The following is a 22983-nucleotide window of genomic DNA, read 5'->3' as shown; positions in this document are numbered from 1 at the left end:
AGAAGGGCACACAGAGTCAGTGAAGAAGCAAAATGAGAGAATGCTAAAAGGTGAACTGTAAACATCTAGATTTACTTTTTATTTTGCCTGTATTTGAGTAACTTAAATTCATTGGCTCAATTAATGTTTTTTTCCCCATTATCTGTATGCTGAGCAGAACAACTGGGTGTGCTCTGTAAGTGTATGACAGATGATTCAACACTTCCCTATTTCTTTAACTAATTGAAAGTGAATTCCACAAGAAATAAAAAGATCCACAAGGTAAAATCCGTTGCTGACTTTGCACCAGTGAACACTGTGATAAATTGGATATGATGTGTACATGAGCAAGAAAAGGTACAAAAAGAGGGGAAGGTGTTAAGTAGAAAAAAGTACAGGCATGATGCTGCACTGTGCCTACTTTGTGTCTTCTAATTCACTGCTTTAAAATACTGAATGACCCACTGGCTAACTTTTTATAAAACTTGCAATGAAGATAAGGGTGGAATGTCAGAAGGTAGTTTGGATCAAGAGGGTATAAGCTTTTACCTGGAGAGGTGACAAAATCTGCCACATACAATTACTTTTAGTCATCTCCATACATTTTAAGATGCTGTCTTAACCATCCTCTGGCATTCCATGTGCCTGCCCCATGCCTGTAGAAGTTATAAAAGAAGCAAAAGCCTATCCATAAATCTGTTTTCTGCCAGATCATTCAAGCAGAGCTGGTCCTGGAGCTTAGAACTTTGGCTGGACTCCATAGCAGGCCTGCCACATGCTGGGAGCTCATTTGAGGAGACATTTACACCAGAAGACTGGTGGGTCTTCTACCACCTGTGTGCCTGCAGGGAGATACAGTCAGGAAAATAGCTTAGAGAACTGCTAGTGCACTGTAACTAAAGTCTGCGAGATTGTTGCCCTGTGGCGGGATGTTTGCTGTGCCTATATGGTTGACGGTTTGATGGCAGTTTACAGACTTGTCTATGAAGCTGGAGGACTGAGGTTGTGGTGTCACAGCTGTACACGCAGGTCTTTCTGTAGATGGGTGCTGGATGGTTTCATCTGTCCCAGCTTCCTTAGCGGGGCTGTGACAGGAGCTCGATCAGCTCATTGATCCAGCTGAACACTAACCCTACAAACAAAATGATTTCTCTGTAGGTCAAATCATCTGTGAAAGCCTGTGGTTTCACAGATGCTTCTCCTGAGGACTGTGGGAGTGATAAAGTACACTTGCAAGAAGTGTAGTTTCTGGAGTAGTACTCCAAATGGGACTACTGTGGCTGTTGAAGTAACTTTAAAATGAAGTTTGATCCATTTATGAGAGGGAGTCTAGGATGTGCTTGACTGCAATAACAGTGACTTGAGGCCAATTGACAGGCAAGATCCTAGGGAGACTGCTCGCTAACGACGCAGAGCATCTGAAACTGCCAAACACCATAGACAGGGCAGTGCAAGACTGTCTGTGTGCTTCTCTTTTTGTGTAATTAGTGCAATAACCATTTTTAGTCCAAAACTTTTCTAAGTGCCTCTGAAGTGATTGCCACCACCTCAGCAGTGGTTACTAAAGTCAGGAAACTTGAGGATCACAAATATTATTGTATCTTAAAAAAAAAAAAAAAAAGAAAATGCTACCTTCAATCCCTTTCTCCTGCCTCCCCATCAAAAACGTGATCATTCCATGACAGTAACAGCTTTCTCTTTTGCTTGAAATCAACATCAGAAATCAGAATAAGTGAAGGGGATCAAGTAAATGCAAGCAAACAGATTTTAAGTTAGCTGACATCTACCTCCTGCTGCAAGCTGAGAAGGCAAATCTTTAGCAAATCTTTTAGAACCTGCATATTGTTGTAAATCAGGTCTGATATGTTCAATCATACTTTTCCTCAATATCTGTTTTTAATTTCAGATTATTGCTTTACTTTTCAAGTGAATGTGTTTCATGTCCTTAGAAGCAATAAACAGGTGTAACATCTGCCTAAGAAGAAAAAAAGTGGACAACAGATAGACAGGGCTTTTCAGACACAGAGCATCAATTTTTGGATGTACTGACTGAGTCTCCTTCTTTTCTACTCTAAAGTAACCCATGTAATAGAAAAATGTTCAGTTTCTGTGCAAAAGCCTACTTGAAACTACATATATCTTTTTATGTTTGCTCTCAATGAGACAAGTATAGCGATGAAGCTATTATGTCTCAAAGTCTTTTGATAAAGGCATATTAATCACCTTTCCTGTGGCCTGAGAAGTACATAATTCCTTTTGTCTCAGCAGCTGTGAAGTTCATAATCTTTCTTCCTCACTGTGATTAGTGACAATTGCATTTAGACTCCAGTGAGTAACTATTGTGTATTTGTTTTCTTTCCAACCCGCTAATGAGTTGATATATGTGTAATTCTAATTCACATTTTTCCAGTGTGATAGCAAGTGTGATGCTAACTGCTTGGCTGTTCTGTGGAATTTCAATTGAATGCCTCCAAGCTCCAACAGCAAATGGAAACATCTGCTTCCCGAGCTGTTTTTTGACCGGCTGGGTAACTCAACTGGTAAAACCAGCAAAAACAACAAGTAAACTTTCTTTTTATTTGCCACTCAATTGAATAATCGGAACTGATAGGGAATCTTTTTTTTTTTTCTTCTTTCATTAAAGTAAAATCTAGTTGTCTAACTTTTCTTTCAAAAGCCTGTATTTTGGAAAACGTCCTGAATCAAATGTCAGAGAGCGGTAAGAAGGGTAGAGGAAGTATCAGGCCAATTCGAAATGTTTGCATTGTAGCAGTTGTGAAGTGTTCAGTTTCCAGTAATGTTTGTTAATTAATTTCAATGAACTCATGTTTCCAATCAAAATGTCATTTCTAAATTAGGCACTAAAACCTCCTCTGATAAAATGCTGAGATAAAACCACTCTTTTGTACCATAACGATTCTTTTGTAACACATTCAGTTTGGATAAATAGGCATTTTCTGATGAGAATTCCCAAGCAGTTCCAATAGCATGTCTTCTGATGAACGACCAGCAGTACCCAAGGGACCATCAGCTTTCTCTTGTGGCCTGTCTACTGATTTGTCCGCTGCTTTTTAATGTTATTCACAACAGTGGGAAAATCCCCTACCGGGGCATATTACCTATTTAAGTTGTTGTAGTCTGTCTACTAGCAAGTGAAACCAAAACAGAGACCCAGTCATTGGCTTGTGAGATTTACATCAGGACAGATCTTTTGTTTTGACTTTGTACAGAGCCTAGGACAAGTCTTATAACTTAGAAGAGTGGTAATAGTAGAAATAACCAGTAAGTTGAACTGATAAATTGAAGTTTGCATAAATCTCAGCATGTCTGTAGTAATTCCACAGTTTCTGAGCCTTGTCCAAAAATATTGTAGATCATGGAGGAAAACTGTAATTTAATTGTGGAAGGAAGAAAACAGGAGCTGCTTAATTCCAGCTAATCAAGTATCATGGTAACTGGATTAAAAACCACTGAACTCAGTACAGTGTCCTCTTCTGTTCATTACCCCTTCTATCACCTTCTGAAAAACAAAATAATAAACTGTTTTGGGCTGAGGAAGAAAATTTCAACAGAGGTAGATGTCCTGTACGTCCAATTTAAGCCTGCTGACTAGAAAACAGTTCTTGCATGCTCCTTAGTTAGTCCCTGGAACTTGGCCACGAAACCATCACTATGGAAGAACTGTGGATTTATGGCTTACTTTATGGTATGACATGCATCTCATGTTCAGCAACCCAAGACTGAACCCCACCTCTTGGAGGAACAGCCAGTGAGGTCAGGAAAGTGAACCTCTACAAAACTCGTTTAGCAAGTTAATGTCACTTATTGTTCTTCTGCCAAAAATTTGGCTAGAGTCTTGCAAGTGCTCTGATGCTGTGGAACGTCACCTGGCCACTTTGGGCAAAGTGCCAGATATTACCAAGAAGTATTTTGATGAAGGAGCTGCCTGTGCCATTTGGCACGCACACCAAGCCATGTGCACATGCTCTGCTGAGAGCCCTGTTGGCAGTGCTGGAGATGGGAAATCATGTGCCAAGTACAGTGGGCTTCTGACCACCTGAATTTGTGCACAATTTGGCACTCGTCTCATGCTGCATCCGAGTCAAGCAAACTGTCAAAATCAATAACCATGAAGCTCAAGTGCTCCCATCCAGATAGAGCCCATGTGTTTGCATCAGTGGCTGGGCTGCCCAGATTGCAGACAAAGCTTGCTCTCTTCAAAATGTCTGTGGTCAGCAGAGCCCATGTTTGTCTGTGCCTCTAAAGCGATTTTGTCCTTCAGATCTCTCCTGCCTTACTGCTAGCGGTTTGGAAAAAAGGGCTGAAGAAACTGTGCTTTTTCCCTCACCAAGAACAGGAGCACTGAGGCAGTGTGGGTGAAGGCTTTTTTTCACATCTGCAGTGTGGCTGAAATGGGCACATTACTGCACCAAGAACAGTTAGCTCCCAAGCTCACGGAGAGCACACTCTAAAAGCAGCAGGCACAGGATTCCAAAAAAAATCCCAACCAACAAGAAATCAAAACAACACCCCCAAGAAAACAGAGTATCCCAGGTCTTAGCCATCAGCTATCCCAGGGCTCTTGGGGAGAAAGTTAAAGCCATCGGTGCAAGCCCCCTCATTTGTTCCCTAGTTATGAGGTTGACAACACCCGCTTCTGCTCCTCTTATGATTTAGAAAGGCTTCAAGGTTTTTCTGAATTGAATGAGTTAACTATAATCTTCCCAGGGACCATAACATCAGCAGAGTTTGCCAGAAAACAGTGTGTTTTGGCCTCCTCCATCACCACATGGTGCTGGGAAGGGACCTTGGAGGCAGTGGTGCTGGAAACGTGCCTCGCAGGAAATCCCCAGCTCCCAGTTTGGCTCCCCAGCGAGCTCCTGCTGGGATGGGCAGGAAGTCACTGACTGGGGACCAGGATCTGCCTGTGACATTTTATTCACAGTGTATTTCTTCCCCTGAAAAAGAGCCACAAGCAGACCTCCAGGGAGAGGACTGTCATTGTTTGGCCTCTCTCCCATTTCCCTTTTCTTTTCCCATTCACTGCAGCATTATAATCTTCTTCAGTTGCTTTCACAGAGACGTCTTTAATAATGGATCCCCTGGATCCTTTGCCCAATAAACAAATTATGGGGAAGCAGAGCTCTGCTCAAATGATAGAGCAGCCTTCTGGCATTCAAACTGCTGCCATTCCTGGGCCAAGCAGAAGAGTTCTGTACTTTTACATCTTGGTCCAAAGGAGACATTTCTATTGTAATTAAGGGTGGGTGAGAGTGAGCTATGTGCTAATAGCCCTAATCAATTGGGATTATCCCTTGGCTGGGACTAATCTCTTTAGCTATGGAACATGCCTGAGTACAGTGTCTCAAACTGGGAGAGCGGCTCTTAAGGTAGCATCCCAATTTGTTCTTGAAAAAATGGAAATATGCTGAGAAAAGGAACAATACATTTACTTTGATGCTGGACTGCTTTAATGAGGGACTTGACAGACACAGAGGCATCTGATGTGTTTCATGGCACTGAATTGGCAAAGTATTACAATGCGAGTGTTTGAATCTGTAAATATATATGCCTAATGAGCTGTTGTATTTGAACATGAGATTTTACCTGCAGTCAAGACAGAACCTTTGTGTTTTTTCAATGCTTGGTGGCTGGCAATATGAATGATTCCATAGCCAAGGGTGTGAGGTTATGAATAAATAGGTTTTTATACGTAACATCACAAAGATTTACTAGATATGGGATTGGATTTGTTCATGCACGAATCTTAAACCAAGCAAAACATTGTTCCTTATAGACTTTTAGCTTCTACTCGAGTTGGTCTCATTGATAGGATCAAATAGTTTGCATCCACTACGTTTAAAGAAGCAGTGCTCTATTTCCATGATGCATGTTGGAAAAGGTGGCATATTTTGACGGGAATGGATTATTGTCATATAGAAGCTTAATTCAGACCAGACTTTTAGAGTAGTGAGACTAGCAAACTGCAGCACAGCACAGCAGTCAGCACTCCTATGTGTATTTGAGTAGATCCTAACGCATGAGAGGTCACCAAAACTTGTAGCCACGTGCACAAATTAGGGCTGCAGTAGTCACTGGGACTAGTCACATGCTGAAGTTGAAAATATGCTCAAGTGTCCTTCTGGATAGATATATAAAAGTAGTGCACCAGTTTGTCATTTTAACACTTTTTCTGCAGCTCCACTGACTTTAATCTACCTGTGCTATTCTTTTCCTTCAGAATAATGAACTATATAAACTCCTGGGGATTTTGGCAGAGCTCAATAGCCCAGAAAAATAGGACAGAAAATTAATGCAAAGTATTTCTTACTATCCTGACGTTAAAGGAGATCATGATTGGTTGAGTTTCTGGACACTTAAGGACTTTCAGCCAGCTTTTGCTCTCACACAAGTAGAGATTGATTACAGTAGAAAGTCAAACTATTTGTTTGTGTTGGACGAGGGTCAGGCAGTGCACCGTTTGCGTCAATCTATCATAACTTTCCAATAGAGGAATGCGATCCTGATGATTCTGAAAAAGTGCAGGTATGTTATGTGGTTATTAGTCAGCCTTTGTTGAAATGTCCCTGGGTTTGAAGTCACCGTGTTAATGAGGCACGGTGAACCAACAGTTATTGGATGATGAGCTATCAGTCTCTATGCTTAGAAATAATCAGGTATGGCTATTGGTGAATTTCCATCTGGTACAAAATGCAGGTACAGTCTGGTTGCTGGCAGTCAAATTGGGAAAAATATGGCTCACCTGGGGCACTCTCAAGTGGCAGGAATCACAGTACTCATTTCCTCTTCTTCATGTTATCCATCTTTAGTGACTTTCTTCTGTGACAACAGCCTCCATCTGCAGAAGATGCCACATCATTTTGTTGGCTGTGCACATGATCTAGGCACCTGGCACTGGGTCATCATTGATTTCATTGATAAAGACCAAGGGACAAAAAAGGTAACTTTGCATTAGCTGTCCTAGCAATGCAACTAACTTACTCTGCAGCAATGTTGGAGAGCAACCATATCCAGCGAGTATACCTACTGCTTTTTGTTTGCTTCATTTCTCTGTTTTAAACAAAGACCAAGCAAATGCTGCAATCTTTAGTCTGCCTTTTAGCCAACGCATCAAGACTGTGACGTCATTTTGCCTTGCCACGTTTTCCTCAGGGGATGGTGACTGGGCTGACAGCCCATGCTGAGGTTATGTTCTGCTTAAGTTTGCTCGCCTTCACAGCATCAGCAAAGCAGTACTGAAAATCCTGAAGACTGTGAGAGCATGGACACTGTCTTGCTTTTGTCACATCTGAATTGTTGTTATTCTGTATTCTTTTGAAGAATGTCTTCTCAAAAATAGTCTCAAGGCAAGGCTACATTGTAAAAATGATCCAGGACATGCATTCCCTTCCGATGTGCTGTGGAGCTGCTGGGCTGACTTAATGACATTACTACCATCATCCCCCGCCCCCTCCCAATACCTCTGAAATCACTTTGCTAGCAACCCATAATTACAATCCTTAGAGTGAAGATCAACAGAGTACTCCACCTTTAAAGGCAGCATAAGAGGGGTACCAGCACCAACACGATTTGCAGGGCTGCCCTTGTAAATTAGTACAAAAGTTGGCATGAAGATTCAGGATTTTATCCGGGGCATCTTAACTACTGTGTTTTCGGTAGACCTGCTTGTAAATAGTGTATAGCTTATACTATAGCCACAAACTACTATGCGTTAAGTACCTGTGAAATGCTATAGCTGCAGCAAAGCCAAGCTTCAGCAGAGGCTGAACCTTGTACATCACTCCCATGAACTCCCTTGAGCATCCGTTTGGGAGACAGAAGTCACTGGAGCACAGCCAAGGAGCCACACAGCCACCTCCTGACAATGCCTCTACATTAGGAACGGTTGCGCAAAGTGACCCCAAGAGGGAGGAAAGTATCTGATGGAGAGGAAAGTATTAGCCCTGTTGTACAAGTACCCGGTGAGACATCAAGAACGCGGTGTATGCTGCTGGGCCACGTTCCAGGACAGGTGGACTCAGTCTGCAGCAAGGCCCAGAGAAGGGCTGGCATACATCAGTGAGCAGAGAAATAGCAAGTTCACCATTTGAGGGGACCCCAAGAGAACTTGGCTCAGCGAGGATACCGTGGAATGAACGTGACTTTCAAGGCAGAGCTTTCTCAGTTTACCAAAAGGAGTTAAGTGGTACCTGTGGGGAGGGGGACTCTGTACTGCAGTCCTGCAGTCCTGCAGTCCTGTGGAAACTCACACCAAGCAGATAAGTCAGATGAGTCAAACAGTTGGATTCACTTACGTTGGTTCTTAGGTGTCAATGAATGTTGTTCAAAGCATTTCCTTGAACTCCAATCTCCGCCAGTTATTTGCAAGATGAGCAAGGGAGACCTGAAGACCAGATGGAGCTAGAAGGGAGATTTCACAGTGTTATCTCTGCAGAGGGAGTGACAGTAGGCAGCGAGGTTCTGAGCACGTAGTGTTTCCCTGGCTTGGCAGCTTGCACAGAAATCCATCTTCAGAAACTTCACATTTGGTGCCTTAGGGTGTTTTCAATGGTACATTTCTGCAAAACTGCCCCTCTTTAATGTGTGTGAATGAAATCTGTCTGCTGACACTGACGCCTGGATATCATTTCAACAAGTGGAAAAAATCCTGCATCCCGTGAAAAGAAGGTGGCCTGTGATGCAGTGTGCGTGGGATTCGCACCAAGTGTGGTTCATCAAGGCATTTAGTTCACACAGCCTTTTCCAAGACTGATTAGTGAATGGTATTGCTGATTCACATCTCTGTCCTGTTACAAGTTTATTGGACAGCACTGGTTTGATCTGATTCTTGCCCTGTGCATCCAGGCAGTGATTACCCCTGCCTACTTATCACTCTGGTTTTGTTGCCACATGTGAAGGGAGTGCACTGGGGTTGACATTACATGAGTGATCGATCATTGGAGCCAGGAACTACTCCCACTCAAAAGAATTTGTTTGGCCATGGGGGTATTGCATGGTGAAAAATGCCAGAAACTCTTTGGTTTTACATTTTGCACCTCATTATTCATTTCAGCCACTGAAATGGTATGACAGCAGACAAGGAGCTTTACTGAACAATTGCAGAATTCAGAATCATATCACTGGTTTTGGAAACCCGGTCTAACAGTTAACTGGTGTTTTTGAAGTCACATCACACATCAGGACTGGGAAATGCTAACACAATGTACTCCAGTAGTTTTGGCTGCTGATCTTTTCTAATTTGATGAGTAGAAACAAGTCTCTGTGCTGTATGGATGTGATGGTATTCAACTTATAGCATGTATTTTGAAATAAAGCACCACAGAATATTCCTCTGGCTACATGCGTATACTGAGAGCTGTGTTTATGGCACTGCTTCAGGTGTTAGCAGCTCTGCTTCTGCTGCAATGCACAGGAATCTAGAGAAGTGTCTGGCCTAAAGTTTGTCTTCCATCTGGCCAGTATACAAAATGACAGTGCAAACCCACTGAGATCGCACATTTCCTCCAGCATGTTATAAAGGCCTCCAGTCAAGGCGCAGGGGATGGGAGTGAAGCAAAGTGTCAACAGCAGAAAATGTTACTGGACCTTTGTAGAAGGAAAGAAGGTTATGGCAGGGCACTGAATATACTGACTACCCTGAATGTAAGAGAACGTATCCAAATTAAGCCCACTTCTCCCAAAAGTGGTATTTTTTTATCACAGCAAGGACATTTGTAGTATTCCCCTCTGATAGAAATACCAAAAATAGCTAATTTTATATCAATTAACTGCAATTAATCATTCCAACTGCTGACTCATTTTGCACAAGTCTCCTGCTGTTTTCATGTCAAGTGGGAATACTCTTTCTTTGTCTCCCTCCACTTCCGTTTGCTTTTATGAGAACGTTACAGTTTTTTTCTCCTAACCCATCTAAAAGGTGTTTCAGGAAAGTACAATTGTTTTCACTGAGATTTTAAATTCTGTCCAGAAGAACTCTTTGCACAAATGCAAAGAAAGGGGAAGGTTCTTGTCCTGTTGTCCCTTTTCTTCCTTCACCCTCCTCCGTTCTTCCTTGCAGTATAAATATCAAGGAAAATCAGTGCTGTTAATTCTTTCTGGTTGTGGCAAAGATACTTCCACAATATGTCACCCCAATGGACAGCTAATAATGCAACAAGATTCTTTGAGTACTAGCAGAAAATTATCCACAGAGGAATAAAATGTCACTCATTTTCCCACAAAATCAATGTGACTGTAATATTGATTGGTTTTCAGATTTTTCTCCTTAAAGATTACTCAACCAGTGGACTTTCCCTGAGACTGCACTGATCCTGTTTGTATTATTCTTTTCTTTTTTTCTTTCTTTTTGTTAAGAGTCAACTGTTCTTTTAAGCTTAGTAAATTCTCAACTTGCCAAGCTAAATATTCTAGACAAGGAGATACTTGTCCAAAGTAGTTCTGCTGTGGTAATGCACCCTGACCTTTCAAGCAAGGGGCATTTGAGGTTGTGAAACAAGCCCTCAGCATGCGAGGTGCCGCTGGAATGCAGAATGCCTTCACTCCCCTTTCATGCCATGCCCCTGTGACGTGATAGTTACTTATGGGACCTGCTCTAAAGGTTGTTTTATGGATGTGACTTTGACTGCAAGACTGTTTTCACTCCTGCAGAGAGAGGAGGCGTGCTTGAAATCAAGTTTTGTACTTAAAAGTCTGTCTATGCTGTTATTGAGAGCACAGCTCTGACCTCTTGCTGCTCATGATATTTCTGTAGCCCCTGTGACACCAGTTAGTCCCTTTTGCTCCTGTGGAAGAGCCTGACTGTGCCAGAACATGCTCATCTGAGCAGCTGTGCAACGTGGACATCATTGCTGCTCCACTTGCCGCCACAGGAATTTTTGTGCTCAGTTGTAAACTTCAAAGCTGTTATTTCTCTTGTTTTGTCTTACACCAAAGTAGACAGAATACCTCAGCAGCTTGTCTATAGGCAATCCACACGCTAGCAGCTACTGTGTTTTGCTAGTCTGAGCAGCTACAATTCAGCTTCACGAGACTGTCCTGCACACAGAGCTGTCCACCTCCTCTTCCCTTTCCCTTTTCCCCTCGTGTTTGCAATCCCAGGTGAAGCCTGGAAGCTGCTGAAGGTCTCCAGAGGCTGGAGGAGCTGGAGGTTTGCGGTAGATGGTGGAGATGGCTCTGCTCTTCTTCCTTTCTCAGTCCCCAGGTGGCATCTTTCCATAGATGCTGCTGCAGCAGGGAGAAGAAAGCACCCAGGAAAAATTTAGGGACTGCTTCTGCCACGCGAGTCAGGAGACGTTTAAAGGTATGGTATGTCTTCCTCCTAGGGCAGGGAGAGAGGCTGTGCACTGTGCAGGGAATGCATAACATTTAGGTCTTCACCTCCTGTTCTGGGCAGGAGGTTGTTTTGCTTTCTGAGCTACTCCATGCAATAAACTCAGCCCCAGGCAAGGGTCAGGAAGAGACTCATCCATGACGCTGCTTTCCTTGTGCAGTAGGGTGGGAATCACAGGGTTTTCTTCCTCCTCCCAGGTGCTGGCAACTGCCGCTGTCATCAGCAAACTGCTGGCCATGCTGGACATACAGGACAGGCAGGCCAAAGTATATTCCTGGGTGAAAAGACCTTTCAAATTTCCAAATGCAGTTTCACACAAACCAGTTGCTTAACTGATGCTTTCCATGCTACTGTCTCCCCTTCCTGCATATCCTCAGTCTGAAAAGTCTTCTCAAATATACGGAATTTTTCTGTCATTGTGTGGGTGAGGACGTTGTACCTACTTCCTACAGAAAAGGGCTGAGCCATGAATAGATAAGAACCTCTCGCCAGTGCTGAGGAGACAACAATGTTGTCTCTGCTTTGCCTGTGGGAGCTGGCAGCAGCGCTCCTATCAAGGCCCCAGGCCAAACCAATAAACTCTCTTGTGCCATTTGAGTAACAGTGGTCTCTTCTCAGGAGGAAAAAAGATGAGAGAAAGAAAGAGTAAATTCTAAGGGCTGAGCAGGATGATTTCTGTTTGTCACTCTTAAATTGAACACAAGTATGTTTTTTTCCCTTCTGTTCCTTAATTTCTATTAAGTTTCTTTAAAATGCCAGAAATTGGCATTAGAACCTAGAGAGCCTTTCATTTGTGGAGATTGTCTTATTCCTGAGATTAACCAAGCACAGCTCCCCGAGAGAGGAACTCACACTGATAACTAAGCCAAATTAACCATTTTTTGCCACGTTTGATAGGTAGCCTGGCCTCAGGCACATCCACAGACTGCAGTACTGATTTTGCAAGAGAGCGTTCTGCATGGCTGTGTGCCACAGTGTGCAATCAGGGCTGACTCCTCTTATGTGCCTCTGGTCCCAAATCCCAGTGGGCTCTCGAATATTGTTCTGCGTCATTTTTCTTTTCTATATTCAGTAACTGTGCTTCGTTTCCCTGATGAGATTAACCTGCAAAATTAGAGAGATTTTGGCTGTAGCATATCAAACTCATACTGCATATGAGCAACCAACTTCCCATCCCTGTTTGCCTTTGGCTCAAAGATTGTGTTCGTAATGGAGTGCACTTGTATTTTCTACTGTAACATCATAGTGTACACCCTTCATAACCTGAGAATGACAACTTGGGCTCATGGGTATTTGCTGTCTCTCAGAAGAGTGAGACATGCTAGACTTGGCTCTGGGTATGATGTAACATAACAAACTTGCAAGGAGCTGTTGCTTCGATCCAATGAGTAGGTTCAATCAGCAATGTAGTATACATAGACTTTGCTAACAGACATGAATATAGGACTATAAAAGGAGTGTGAAATTTTCTTTATTATGTTTGCATAGAAAAATGTGATTTAAAAGAATTTTTCCCTTGCACAGCTGTTTATTCATTTGTGCTTGTGTAATTGACTTATAAACATCTCTGTTCTGTTAAAAAGGTATTTAAATGCTTAACTGTATCTTTGCCGTCCATAGTCCTCGTGTGTAAGAAGCCTGACAATTAATGCCAAGATTAATTCCACATGTTTGCAGAAGTGGGCCCACAGATGGCTGTTAATTTCCCTTGGCATCCTTATAAGCCAATATGTTTCTGTTATTTTATTTACAAAATAAACGCTATACATTTACTTAATTATATTTGACGTCATAATTTCAGGTTTTGCTTTGGCCTACAAGGGCTCAGGGCCCTCGGGGTAGCTTTTCTCATTATTAAACAACAGTTATATAGCTGTAGTTAGTGCATTATTCCTGAAGACACACATACAAACAAATGCACAGCAGTTTCTACCATAAAGTGAAAAACACACCTTTACAGTGAAAAAATGTGTTTTTTCCAAATGGAAAGGATGGCATGCAGTTCAAAACTGATACCTTTATATGGTATTTTGTCCTCTCTTTGGATGAATGAGTAAGTCTGCCTTCTAGAGAGGAAAATCATGGGAAACAGCATTCTCAATGAAGTGGGACAGAGATTGTTGCTGCTTTTAATATTTCTTTAATTTCAGTTAATGTTTGAAATTATTTTAAGGGCAGAAGTGACTTCCAGCAGGGCCTGGTCACACCAGTGACCATACGCTCAGGGACCGAGCCCTGGGACCTCTCAGGCTTCTCGGCACATGGACGTGTTGGTCTCTCACCTCTCCATCTCCAGGCACCTTTCAAAAAACCCTCCTACGGTCATCCTTTATCCACAGCCCTCCTCTTGACGCAGGACCTTGTAGCTGCCTGAAACAAACAGTTGTCCCCGGTGCTTTTTTTATATATGGTTTTCTTTCAATCCCACCTTAGGCAATTGTTTGTCTTTGGCAGCAACTGTGTAACTGAAAATTTGGAAGTCTAAAATATGTAAAGCACAAGTTCTTCAGCCAAAGTCCCTGCACTGCAGAATTTGCTCCTGCACTTCATATTACATATTTTAAAATGTAATGCTGGCTTAAGGAAGCAGGTAATGCTCCAATGGCTGTTGACAGAATTGGAAGATACATTGTATGCAATCAGCTCCGTATTTGCACAACGGATTTAATTACATGGTAAAATTAATCTATCAAGTTTTCATATTTATGCTTTGACTATTCATCATCAGGTTTCTGTATGCATCTTTGGAGAGGTCTTTTTTGGTCTGGTCCAAGCACTGCTGAACTGCTCTAATTTGTTGGATATGTCACTGTAGTTGCAATGCTTTGCTGCTTTTTTTTTTTTTTGCATTTTTATGCTCTGAAAGTAACATCTTTTTCTTTATCTTTTTTAAAGATAAAGACATTCCCTGCTGATACATCTAATCCTTTTTTCGATCCTTTTACAACAGTACCACAGTTTTCTGTAAGTAGAACGTGCAACTAAAAAACTGTGTATTTAACACAATTCCAACTGTTTTTTTAACAGTGTCAGACACTTAGGCGCTAAGCAGTCCTCAAAAAGAAAAAAGATAAATTCCAAGTAGAAATTAGAGTGCAACTCAGTCAAATATTCCCATTATACAAATCATTAACTTGCCTGCATTCAGACATTGCTGCTTACTAGACAGAGGACTAAGAGTTAAAGGTCAAGGCTCACTGCTAATGCAGTCAGTTCCAAAATGTTGTTCATTTCAGGACTGTAGAGGACACTTGTGAAGCTCCATAGCATCTTTCCAAGGAGCAATAAGGGAGTGGGAAGACTTAGTCCTCTGTCTAGCAATTGCATGGCCTCCTGCCTGAAACTGCCTGCTGTGCCATCACAAGAAGGGGCCTGATTTTCATTGAATTTACATCTGAATTTTAAGGAAGAATTATAGTTAGTGTGTTGATGACTACAATGGTATCCTTGTATAAACTGCCATGTTTACTTAATAACTTGAATCAAGTATTGAATTTAATTCTTGTTAAACTTTCACAGAAGCTGGGATTTAGGGTTTTTGGTAAGGTAAACTACATACAAATGGGAAACAATTATTTGACAATTTAAAAAATAAGTCCAATCTAAGTCCTGCTTTAAGGGTAGAGGCATGATGTAATAAGTATGACAAAATTATCTACTCAGGCAATTCAGATCATTTTTAAAGATTTTTGGAGGACTTGATATAACTGAATATGTCGTGGGACTGATTATAACCCTTTCTGTCCTTTCCAGTGTGAGAAGTGAGTCTGATCTACAAGAAACACTCTCTGATTATAATTATAAACCACAGTAACTGACTTGTAGTTTTTAAATTACATTCACAAAATGAAGCATTTCAGACTTTAACCTTATACTTTTACTGGTAGCAGCAATCTATATCTGGCATATAATCAGAGATAAGTAACTTCAATCACAGTTGGGCCAATGTGCAGTAACTGTCTGCACTTAGTGATTAAAAGAAAGAGGCTTTTCTTTCACAATAATCCTGGTCATGAGATTTGATCTAAATGTTGTTTTTCTCCAAATAGGTATTTTAAAGCTAGAGTTAGTTAGGCTCCCCAAGCTGTGTCAAGTGCCACTGTTGAGCTCTAATTAAAGCTATCCGAAAATACACGGGAATATGTCACAGCAACTTTTCACTAGGTCAGCCAAGTCCGGATAGTACATTTGTGGTAAAAGCTAAACTAAAGTTACAGTGTTTGTGTCTTTCATAGTACTACTTTATATAAGCAAAAAGATACACCCAGAATAGCTTTCCCACTAATTAGTAACGATTGTCAGGAAATTATTTTTCTGCTTATGACAGTTATTATGAAAGCAAAATTTAGGAGGGCTATATAATTTTTTTTTTCATCATTGGGGTGATAGAACTTTAAAATATAAAGAGAAGCTACCCTGATATACTTCCCCACAGAAATTTCCATCTTGCAGAAAATGGCTGTTTCATGGCTAATTGAAATGTTGAGATTTTTGTTATGCTCCGTCGGGAGAGAAGAAGCAAAGTAAAGGTCAAACTAATCTTTCTAAATTCCCTCCTCTCCCCATAAAGTCCCATTTCCCTGGGCAGGGTAGAGGGCAGAATCCAGATCACAAATATTCAAAACACCATTACAATAAAAGTCTAATAGTGTGTGATCCATCATACATTCCTTTAAGCGAATTATGTACAAATATCTGCGGTAAACCAGCAGCTACCTAGAGGACTGTATAAAGATGGGAAAACAATTAGGAAGCTTAATTACACTTTGGTCCTGTGTTTCATGGTCCTCCGTCCCAGCCCAAAGAGACGCGCTTCTCCCCAGCAGTGTTTCAGTTCATCCTGATGCATGGCCGCTGCGAAGCCTTGAGGATAGCTGCACCACGAGTGGGAGCTGTAAGGGAAGGGTCTAGATCAGTGCTAGGACTTGCAGGCAGATCTAACTCGGAATGTCCTCCAGTCACACACAGTCCCAGATGGTAACATTTGTTCCTTTTTTCCTTGTTTGTTTTTTTTTTTTTCTTTTTCTTTTCCTTGCTTCCCCTTCACTTTTTTTTTTTTTTTTTTGCTTGGAACAAAACATTGAAATGTTATTAAGGGGAAAAAAGTTATGAACGGTGACATTTGGAAGGCTTTACCTTTTGTGTAGGGCTTTTAATCTGGTGGTGTATATGAAATTGTGTTGGTTTTATCAGAGGAAAAATCTGAGAACCTGGTTGCCTGGAATGTTTAAAAATAAGGTTCATGCCAGGAACCCCTCTGAATTTCAGAGACTTCCACAGAGAAATGACAGGCTTGATGACCATATTCTCAGGCTGGTATGAGACATATGGACTGAAGTTAATGAAATTAGATCTGTTTAGACCACTTAAATATTTGGCTCAAACATACTGTGCAAGCAGATATATATAAAAAGATGCTTTGGATATATATACCGTAAAACCATTATCCAGAGCAGACATACTTTAGGACTCAGGGCAAATCTTCAGCAAGTGTAAATTGTCATTGCTCTGCTGATTTCAGTAAGGCTGGGAGAATTCACATCAGCTTCACAGAGTGGTGCCTCCTTCTCATGCCATGAAGTACGATCTGGCAGTCCTCAGAGGACAGGGATCCTGTGTGAGGAACACCAAATTTGATATCCCTGTAAGGTTGAGTTTTAAAATCCCTGTAGCCTGTAAGGTTGAGTTTTAAAAGCTGAATGACAGAGAAGTTTGAAGAGGTTGTATTAGTCTGTATTTACACACATAATTGGCCAGGATTGGAGGGAGAGTTTCTTTAGTTGGTTTTACATTTTCCGTTTTACTAATTTTGTGGAATTAATGGAATTCCTTCTGCTTCAAAGGTTGTTTTGAAGCATATCAGATGCTTTTAGCTGAAACATGAACAGAGACGTGTTAAAAAATGACAATAAGCAAGCAAACCTAATACAGCCATTCTTTCCCGGGCTCAAATAATTGTCCCACTGATTAAACTGATTAGTTTGTTTAGCATTAATCGTATGTGGCTTCCAGAATTTGAAAAATAATTTAGACAAAGAAAAAAACGTTGCTATTCAAATAGCTGGATAGATATCATATGCTGCCTTATGATGGTAACTTTTCTTCTTCCCTGCTTCAAAGTCTGAACCAAGTTCAGAAGAAAAAGTTGGCAAGAAAGAAACGCAGCTGATGCCAAGTAGGAGCATATCCTAATGGTCCTGACGCCCTGACAAACTGCAGTTGCTCTGTGCTCTTCCCAGGTCAGGGTCATACATGCACCGCAGGCACTAGCCACTGTGGTTTGGCATGAAGAATAGTCCATGCCAAAAAGCAAGACAGGACAGTTTTATTTTTAGGGATCCTCCCCCTCCAGTTGTATAGGCTGGCCCAGTCTTTGCTGTAATACTGCAGCGCTAATGTGCCTCACCTGAAAGACAGGAGATGGTTGCTTGCTGTTTGTTTTAAACCAGCACTTCCAATATTGCTTTAACGTTGCCTGTCACTAGATACTGGGGAATATTTCTCTTGAGGCATGTTCCAGTTAGCAAACATGGGAAAGGGATGGAGACTTTGAAACCCGGACTCCTACAAGCCTGGACTCCTGGCTGTTACAAAACACAGAGTAGTCAGAGGACCCACCAGCAAATTGTACAGGATTTCTGAAGAATAGTCCGGAAATCTCACGTGGTCAGTGTTCTGCATTATTTTTAGGGAAAACGCAATAATGATAAGCGGCATCTCCAAACTGGTTACATCTCTTATCTGAATGCTGCCAGTCCTGTATGTGGAGTTTCATCTCACATGTTGTGCATGTTGCCATCAGGCTTGTCCCTTGGGCAAAGCTCTGAAAAAGCCATCAAAAGAGGTGGCTGTTCAGCATCTACAGAGGTTGCACTGAGCAACCTCCGAAATGAGAGGCTACAGCCTCTCGTTTCTTCTCATTATTAGTTGTTGTTACTGAGTGTTTGGCAATGAATTGGATGCTGAAAGTTAGCAAGAGTGGTAGAAGCTAATCTACACTTTTTTTCTTTCTGTGTCTGTATACATTTTTTTGTAGGCAGAATTTACAGACAGCAAATTACAATGCTGTGCAGTGCAGTCATCTCCTAAGATAACGCCGGTAACTCCATCGCCCGTACTGAGATCTTTGGCAGAGACTATACCGACTCCAACAGTCCAGACAATATATACGTCGCATAAACCGATTTCGCTGGCAGACAGGTACTGTGCAGTGCTTTCACAGAAATACTATGATGCTCTCTCTATTAAAGGAATCAGCTTGATTTCTCTTCTTCTGTCATAATTACCATAAAGTGCCGTTTCCCCTGGTACCAAAAGATTTCCAGTTGCTGCTTGACACCTACTTCAGAATAGGTGGGTTATGTAAAGAAATACCTATAACTTATATCTGCTCTGAGAAAAAAAACTACTGTAAGTAACTGCTGCAGCCAGCAGCCTACCATTTCTATCGCCAATGGCCTGGAGAGAAAGGGTTGTGCAGATTTTCCTCAGGCAAGTCATTTTGCCTGAACCACAAAAGTTTTCTTTTAATAATTGCTGTTGCAATTTGTTCTTTGAAATTAAATGTCTATGGGGGAAAGCTGAGGTTGAGAAATGTCTGCTCTTCTAAATGAAAAACATGCACTGTTTTTCTTTCTTTTTCCTCTTTTTTTTTTTTAATTAATGTCAAGCTACAGTGATCTTTCTTGTAGTTTCTCAGAGAAACAACAAACCATCCCATCTTTCCACAGGCAGCCTGCTTTCAGTTTTCTATTCTTCCACCCTACCAGTTTTGCATGCTGGCTTCTTATTCTAAGCCATGCTGGCTTTTAATCAAAGCTGAATTTCCCAAGCTGATAATTTACTGAATACAAATGTAGGAGTGGATATACTCAATACTTCTGGAGCGCAAGAAGTCCTAGGCTTATGTTGAAAAGAAAAGTATTTCTTTGGCATCATAATAAATTAGCCTTTTTTACTTTTGGATTCACAGTCAATTCCCAATTTCATTTGTTAATTATTTTTTGCAGATGCTGCAATTATTTAATTGCACCTGCACACTTGTTCAACTTTGCTAACTCACTAAAAATTTATCGTTCCAGTGAAAATGTAATTTTGAAGCTGTAGTGCTGAATTCAGCTTCTGTAGGACGTCTCGAGCACAAGTGGGTGATTCCACCCCTCCTTGTCCATGAATGGGCTGCAAGGTTTCTGCACTGCAGTTTAAATCTCCAAACTGCTTTACAAGCATTAGATACTTAACTCTCAGAACAACACAGTAAATGGCTTTTTTTCCCTACACTGTTTATTAAGAAATGGGATCACTAACCCAAGGCATTCCCAGTGCTGCAGAGCCTGCAGGTTCCGAAGTGATTCGGTGTGTGAGAGCAAGGACTTCAGGCTCTGCTTCCCACACCCTGATGTGTGCACGTGAAGTAGGACTGTGGTAAATTCTGAGTATATAGATGGTCCCCAATATCAAACCATGCTGATGAGCAAAAGGCTGTAATACCAGTCTTCTGTGATGGCATTTACCATAGCTGTTTCATTTTTAGAGTCCTGGTCCAGCTTCCTTTGAAATCGGTAGCCTTTAACGGGGGTGAGATGAAGTCATAAACTGTTTTGCCTTGTGGGTCTTTTTATGTCCTTCTTGCTTATGTTTGCTCTTCAGAAATATCAAGCGGTACTTGTTTATGAATCAGCCATCAGTTATCAGCCTTTTCACTGAATTGAGTCTGACCTTTTCCCCCCTCCTTTGGTATTTTGAAAATGTTAATTATTTTAAATTGAAATCTGAGACTTATTGTTGTTCCCATAATTGGCTGTTTGTGCATTAATTACACAGCGCTGAGACTCTGAGGCGTGAACTTGAGAGAGAGAAAATGATGAAAAGACTCTTGATGACAGAATTATGAAATTCGCACTTCCGTCAGATGGAGAATGGATTGGGGCCTTTCATGTGCCTTCTGTCTGTTTACATTCCTCTGCTTCTGTGTACTCAACATAATGCATCGGGAAAATGTGTGATGTTCCTGGCTCGCCTGGATTCACCACGGTTGGTTAAAATTAAGTCTCGGCTAGACTTTAACTTGAAGGAGTTCCTTTATTCATTTGCTGCTGGGAAATAAACCTTCAATCCTTTATCTCTCCTGAGATTTTATACTATTAACACAATTCATTTCAGGTTTGGTTTTGGTAAATCTAGGGCAAAAAGGATCAGCAAGGAGCATACTGATTTCTATTGGGAAACACTGTTCTGTACATATGTTAATAAGTGCACAGAAATTAATGTTATGCAGAATATTTTGATAGTAACATAGAAAATATGTCATTTTGTACAACTGAAAATTGCAATGAGCTACTGCTATTTGTTAAAGAACCATTTTTAAAGCAGAAGAATGATTATTACATCCTAACCCCAGGACTGTTAGTCTCCACAGAAAAATAAACGGCTGTCTTATTAAATTCCTAACCTTAACCTTTACTCAGAGATATAAATAGCTGCAAGGGGGAAAGACACCCCACCATACAGGTATACACACCCAACACTCCCTATAGTTCGTCATCTTGACCTAAACCTTCAACTAAATCTTACCGTATTTCCATTAATGAAAAAAATCAGTTGTTTAAAGTAATTTGCTACTGACTTTCTAGCTTGATACTGACTTTTTTTAACTAAGTGAGGAGTTTTACCTTCTCCAGGTTGCCTAGGCATTAGGGCTCGCCCACACTCGGACAGCTTCTGCCCCGGCTTTGAAGGTTGCAGAGCCTCAGCAGTGTGGACGTACCTCATGCAGGGAGGATTTTTCCTTCCTGGGTAGATAAATCACCTTCCTGACTGACATGAATTGATTGATCACTTTAAAGAATAATAACAGTGATAGTTTATGACATAGCTGTGTCTATACCCATTTTTTCACTCTACTAATCAGCATGTGTGTACTGGCAAACCTGTGGAGGGTACGCCTGGCTATACGTCCCGTTCACCTCCAGCACACAAGCAGCCTCTACGTTCAGTGGAGCTATCTCAGGCATCAGGTGGGGTGGGTGGTCCAGCACTAGCAGAACCGCAACCCCAGGGAGGGTGTTTATGGTATACAGGTAACACGACCAACTATTTCCTAGGGAAAAAAAAGAAGAAAGAAGTTCTCCATTTCCCCCCGTTCAGTAGTGCAGGGTCATCTAGAAAGCTACCAACAAGTGACTGTCAGCTACAAGGTACCCTTCCAACAGGAAAGCTTTTGTGTGTTTTGTATGGCTGAAGATATATATTTTTCTGTTACTCTGTACACTATGTCCTCTTGTTTGTATTAAGATAAAAGATTGCCCTTAATTTGATACTGATTACAATGGCTTTATCTCAGCTTAAGCAGTTTGTTTGTGTGGAGGCTGGGAAGTGATTGCTGTGAGACTGGGTTTCCTTCAGAGTTAGCTTGTGCTCTTTTCTGAAATGAGAAGTCTTGAGAGCATTGTAGGACTGTGGATTGTAATGTGGAGGTGTAAAATGACTTGTCTATTTTATTTTTACTGGGACAAGAAATTAGCATTAGGCTCCCCAGTTAAATCCACCAAACCCAAACCTTTCTGATTGCCATAAAATGGGGCAAAATAAATAGCACAAGTGTTAGTTAGAAACTCACAATACAAAATGTAATGAAGTAGCTCAACGTGAGCAATGGCACAAGGAGCCACAGAAACACACCTGGATTACAGATTTCAGAGCGCTCAGGTGACTTTGCTGGGTAATCAGATACGACTTGTACACTGTCCATCTTCTAGTTACACTGCCAGGACACTTCTGTTCCTTATGTTTTAATGTACCACTCCACGTTTTAATGTACCACTCCATCAATCCAAGGTTATTAAAAATGGATTAGGAACATTAAATGCCCGTGAAGAAGTCAGAAAGGAGGGGAAAATGCAACAGACACAAAAGGCTGCATCTTCCATCTCCTGTTACTCTTTTCTCACCACTGCCCAGAAGGGTACTGGGGGAGGAAGAAGCAGCGGCACATTTTGGCTGCACCCAAGTAGAAGTGAGCATTGTGAAGAACAAATAAAACCAAATTGTAATTAGAGGTGCTGTTTTGGGAGAGGAAAGCAAAGTAAGGTTGAGAATGGCACAGCACTGACTCTAGCTGAATCTGGTCTGCTGCCTGCTGCTAGGCAGCCCCCAGTTGTGTGTGAACTGGCAGCAGTTTCACAAAGTCATTACCAAGGAAAACCAGAAAAAACAGACCTGAACATACACTTCAGTCGTACTGATTGCCATGGAGTGGACTTTGGGAAGCCTGGAATATGCCCTCAGGTTTGGGGGTAAACAGATCCAATTACCCGCATTAGGGCGGTCTGGTCACATAAGCAAAAGCCTTCAGCAAAACTGAATGCCTGACTCAGACCAGCCCATCACATGTTCTGGCTCATAAACAAGCTATTAGTTTATTATTTTAAATGCAACATTTTGCTCCCGTTGTATAAAAATTCTGCAGCTGAAATATTCAGAACTGGAAAACAAGAAACGTGAACCAAGGTTACTTTACAGTGGCCTGGTCTTTACAGCTGAGGCGTGCTCTGGCGTAGCTGAGAAAGAGCAGGGACTCCTCCCACCTTAGTTCCCACCAGGAGAAGAGGGAAAGGCTGGTGTGGCCGCTTAGTTCCTGTGGGACGTTTTCCACA

General features: G+C 41.5%; 1 protein-coding gene across 1 annotated transcript in view; it reads left to right on the top strand.

Annotated features, from left to right (window-relative positions):
* EPB41L4B (erythrocyte membrane protein band 4.1 like 4B) overlaps positions 1-20222 on the top strand; it is a 182997-nt gene extending 162775 nt beyond the window's left edge. Inside the window, exons 23-25 of the mRNA XM_075495662.1 lie at positions 14225-14293; positions 18366-18529; positions 20153-20222. Coding sequence (XP_075351777.1) covers positions 14225-14293; positions 18366-18529; positions 20153-20222 — 303 coding nt within the window. The remainder of the gene's footprint in view (positions 1-14224; positions 14294-18365; positions 18530-20152) is intronic.
* The last annotated feature ends 2761 nt before the right edge of the window (positions 20223-22983 follow it).

Source organism: Mycteria americana, chromosome 2, assembly GCF_035582795.1.
Source record: "Mycteria americana isolate JAX WOST 10 ecotype Jacksonville Zoo and Gardens chromosome 2, USCA_MyAme_1.0, whole genome shotgun sequence".
Lineage (NCBI taxonomy): Eukaryota > Metazoa > Chordata > Aves > Ciconiiformes > Ciconiidae > Mycteria > Mycteria americana.
The sequence above is the reverse complement of the archived record's forward strand: the minus strand, read 5'-3'. Positions and strand labels throughout refer to the sequence as shown.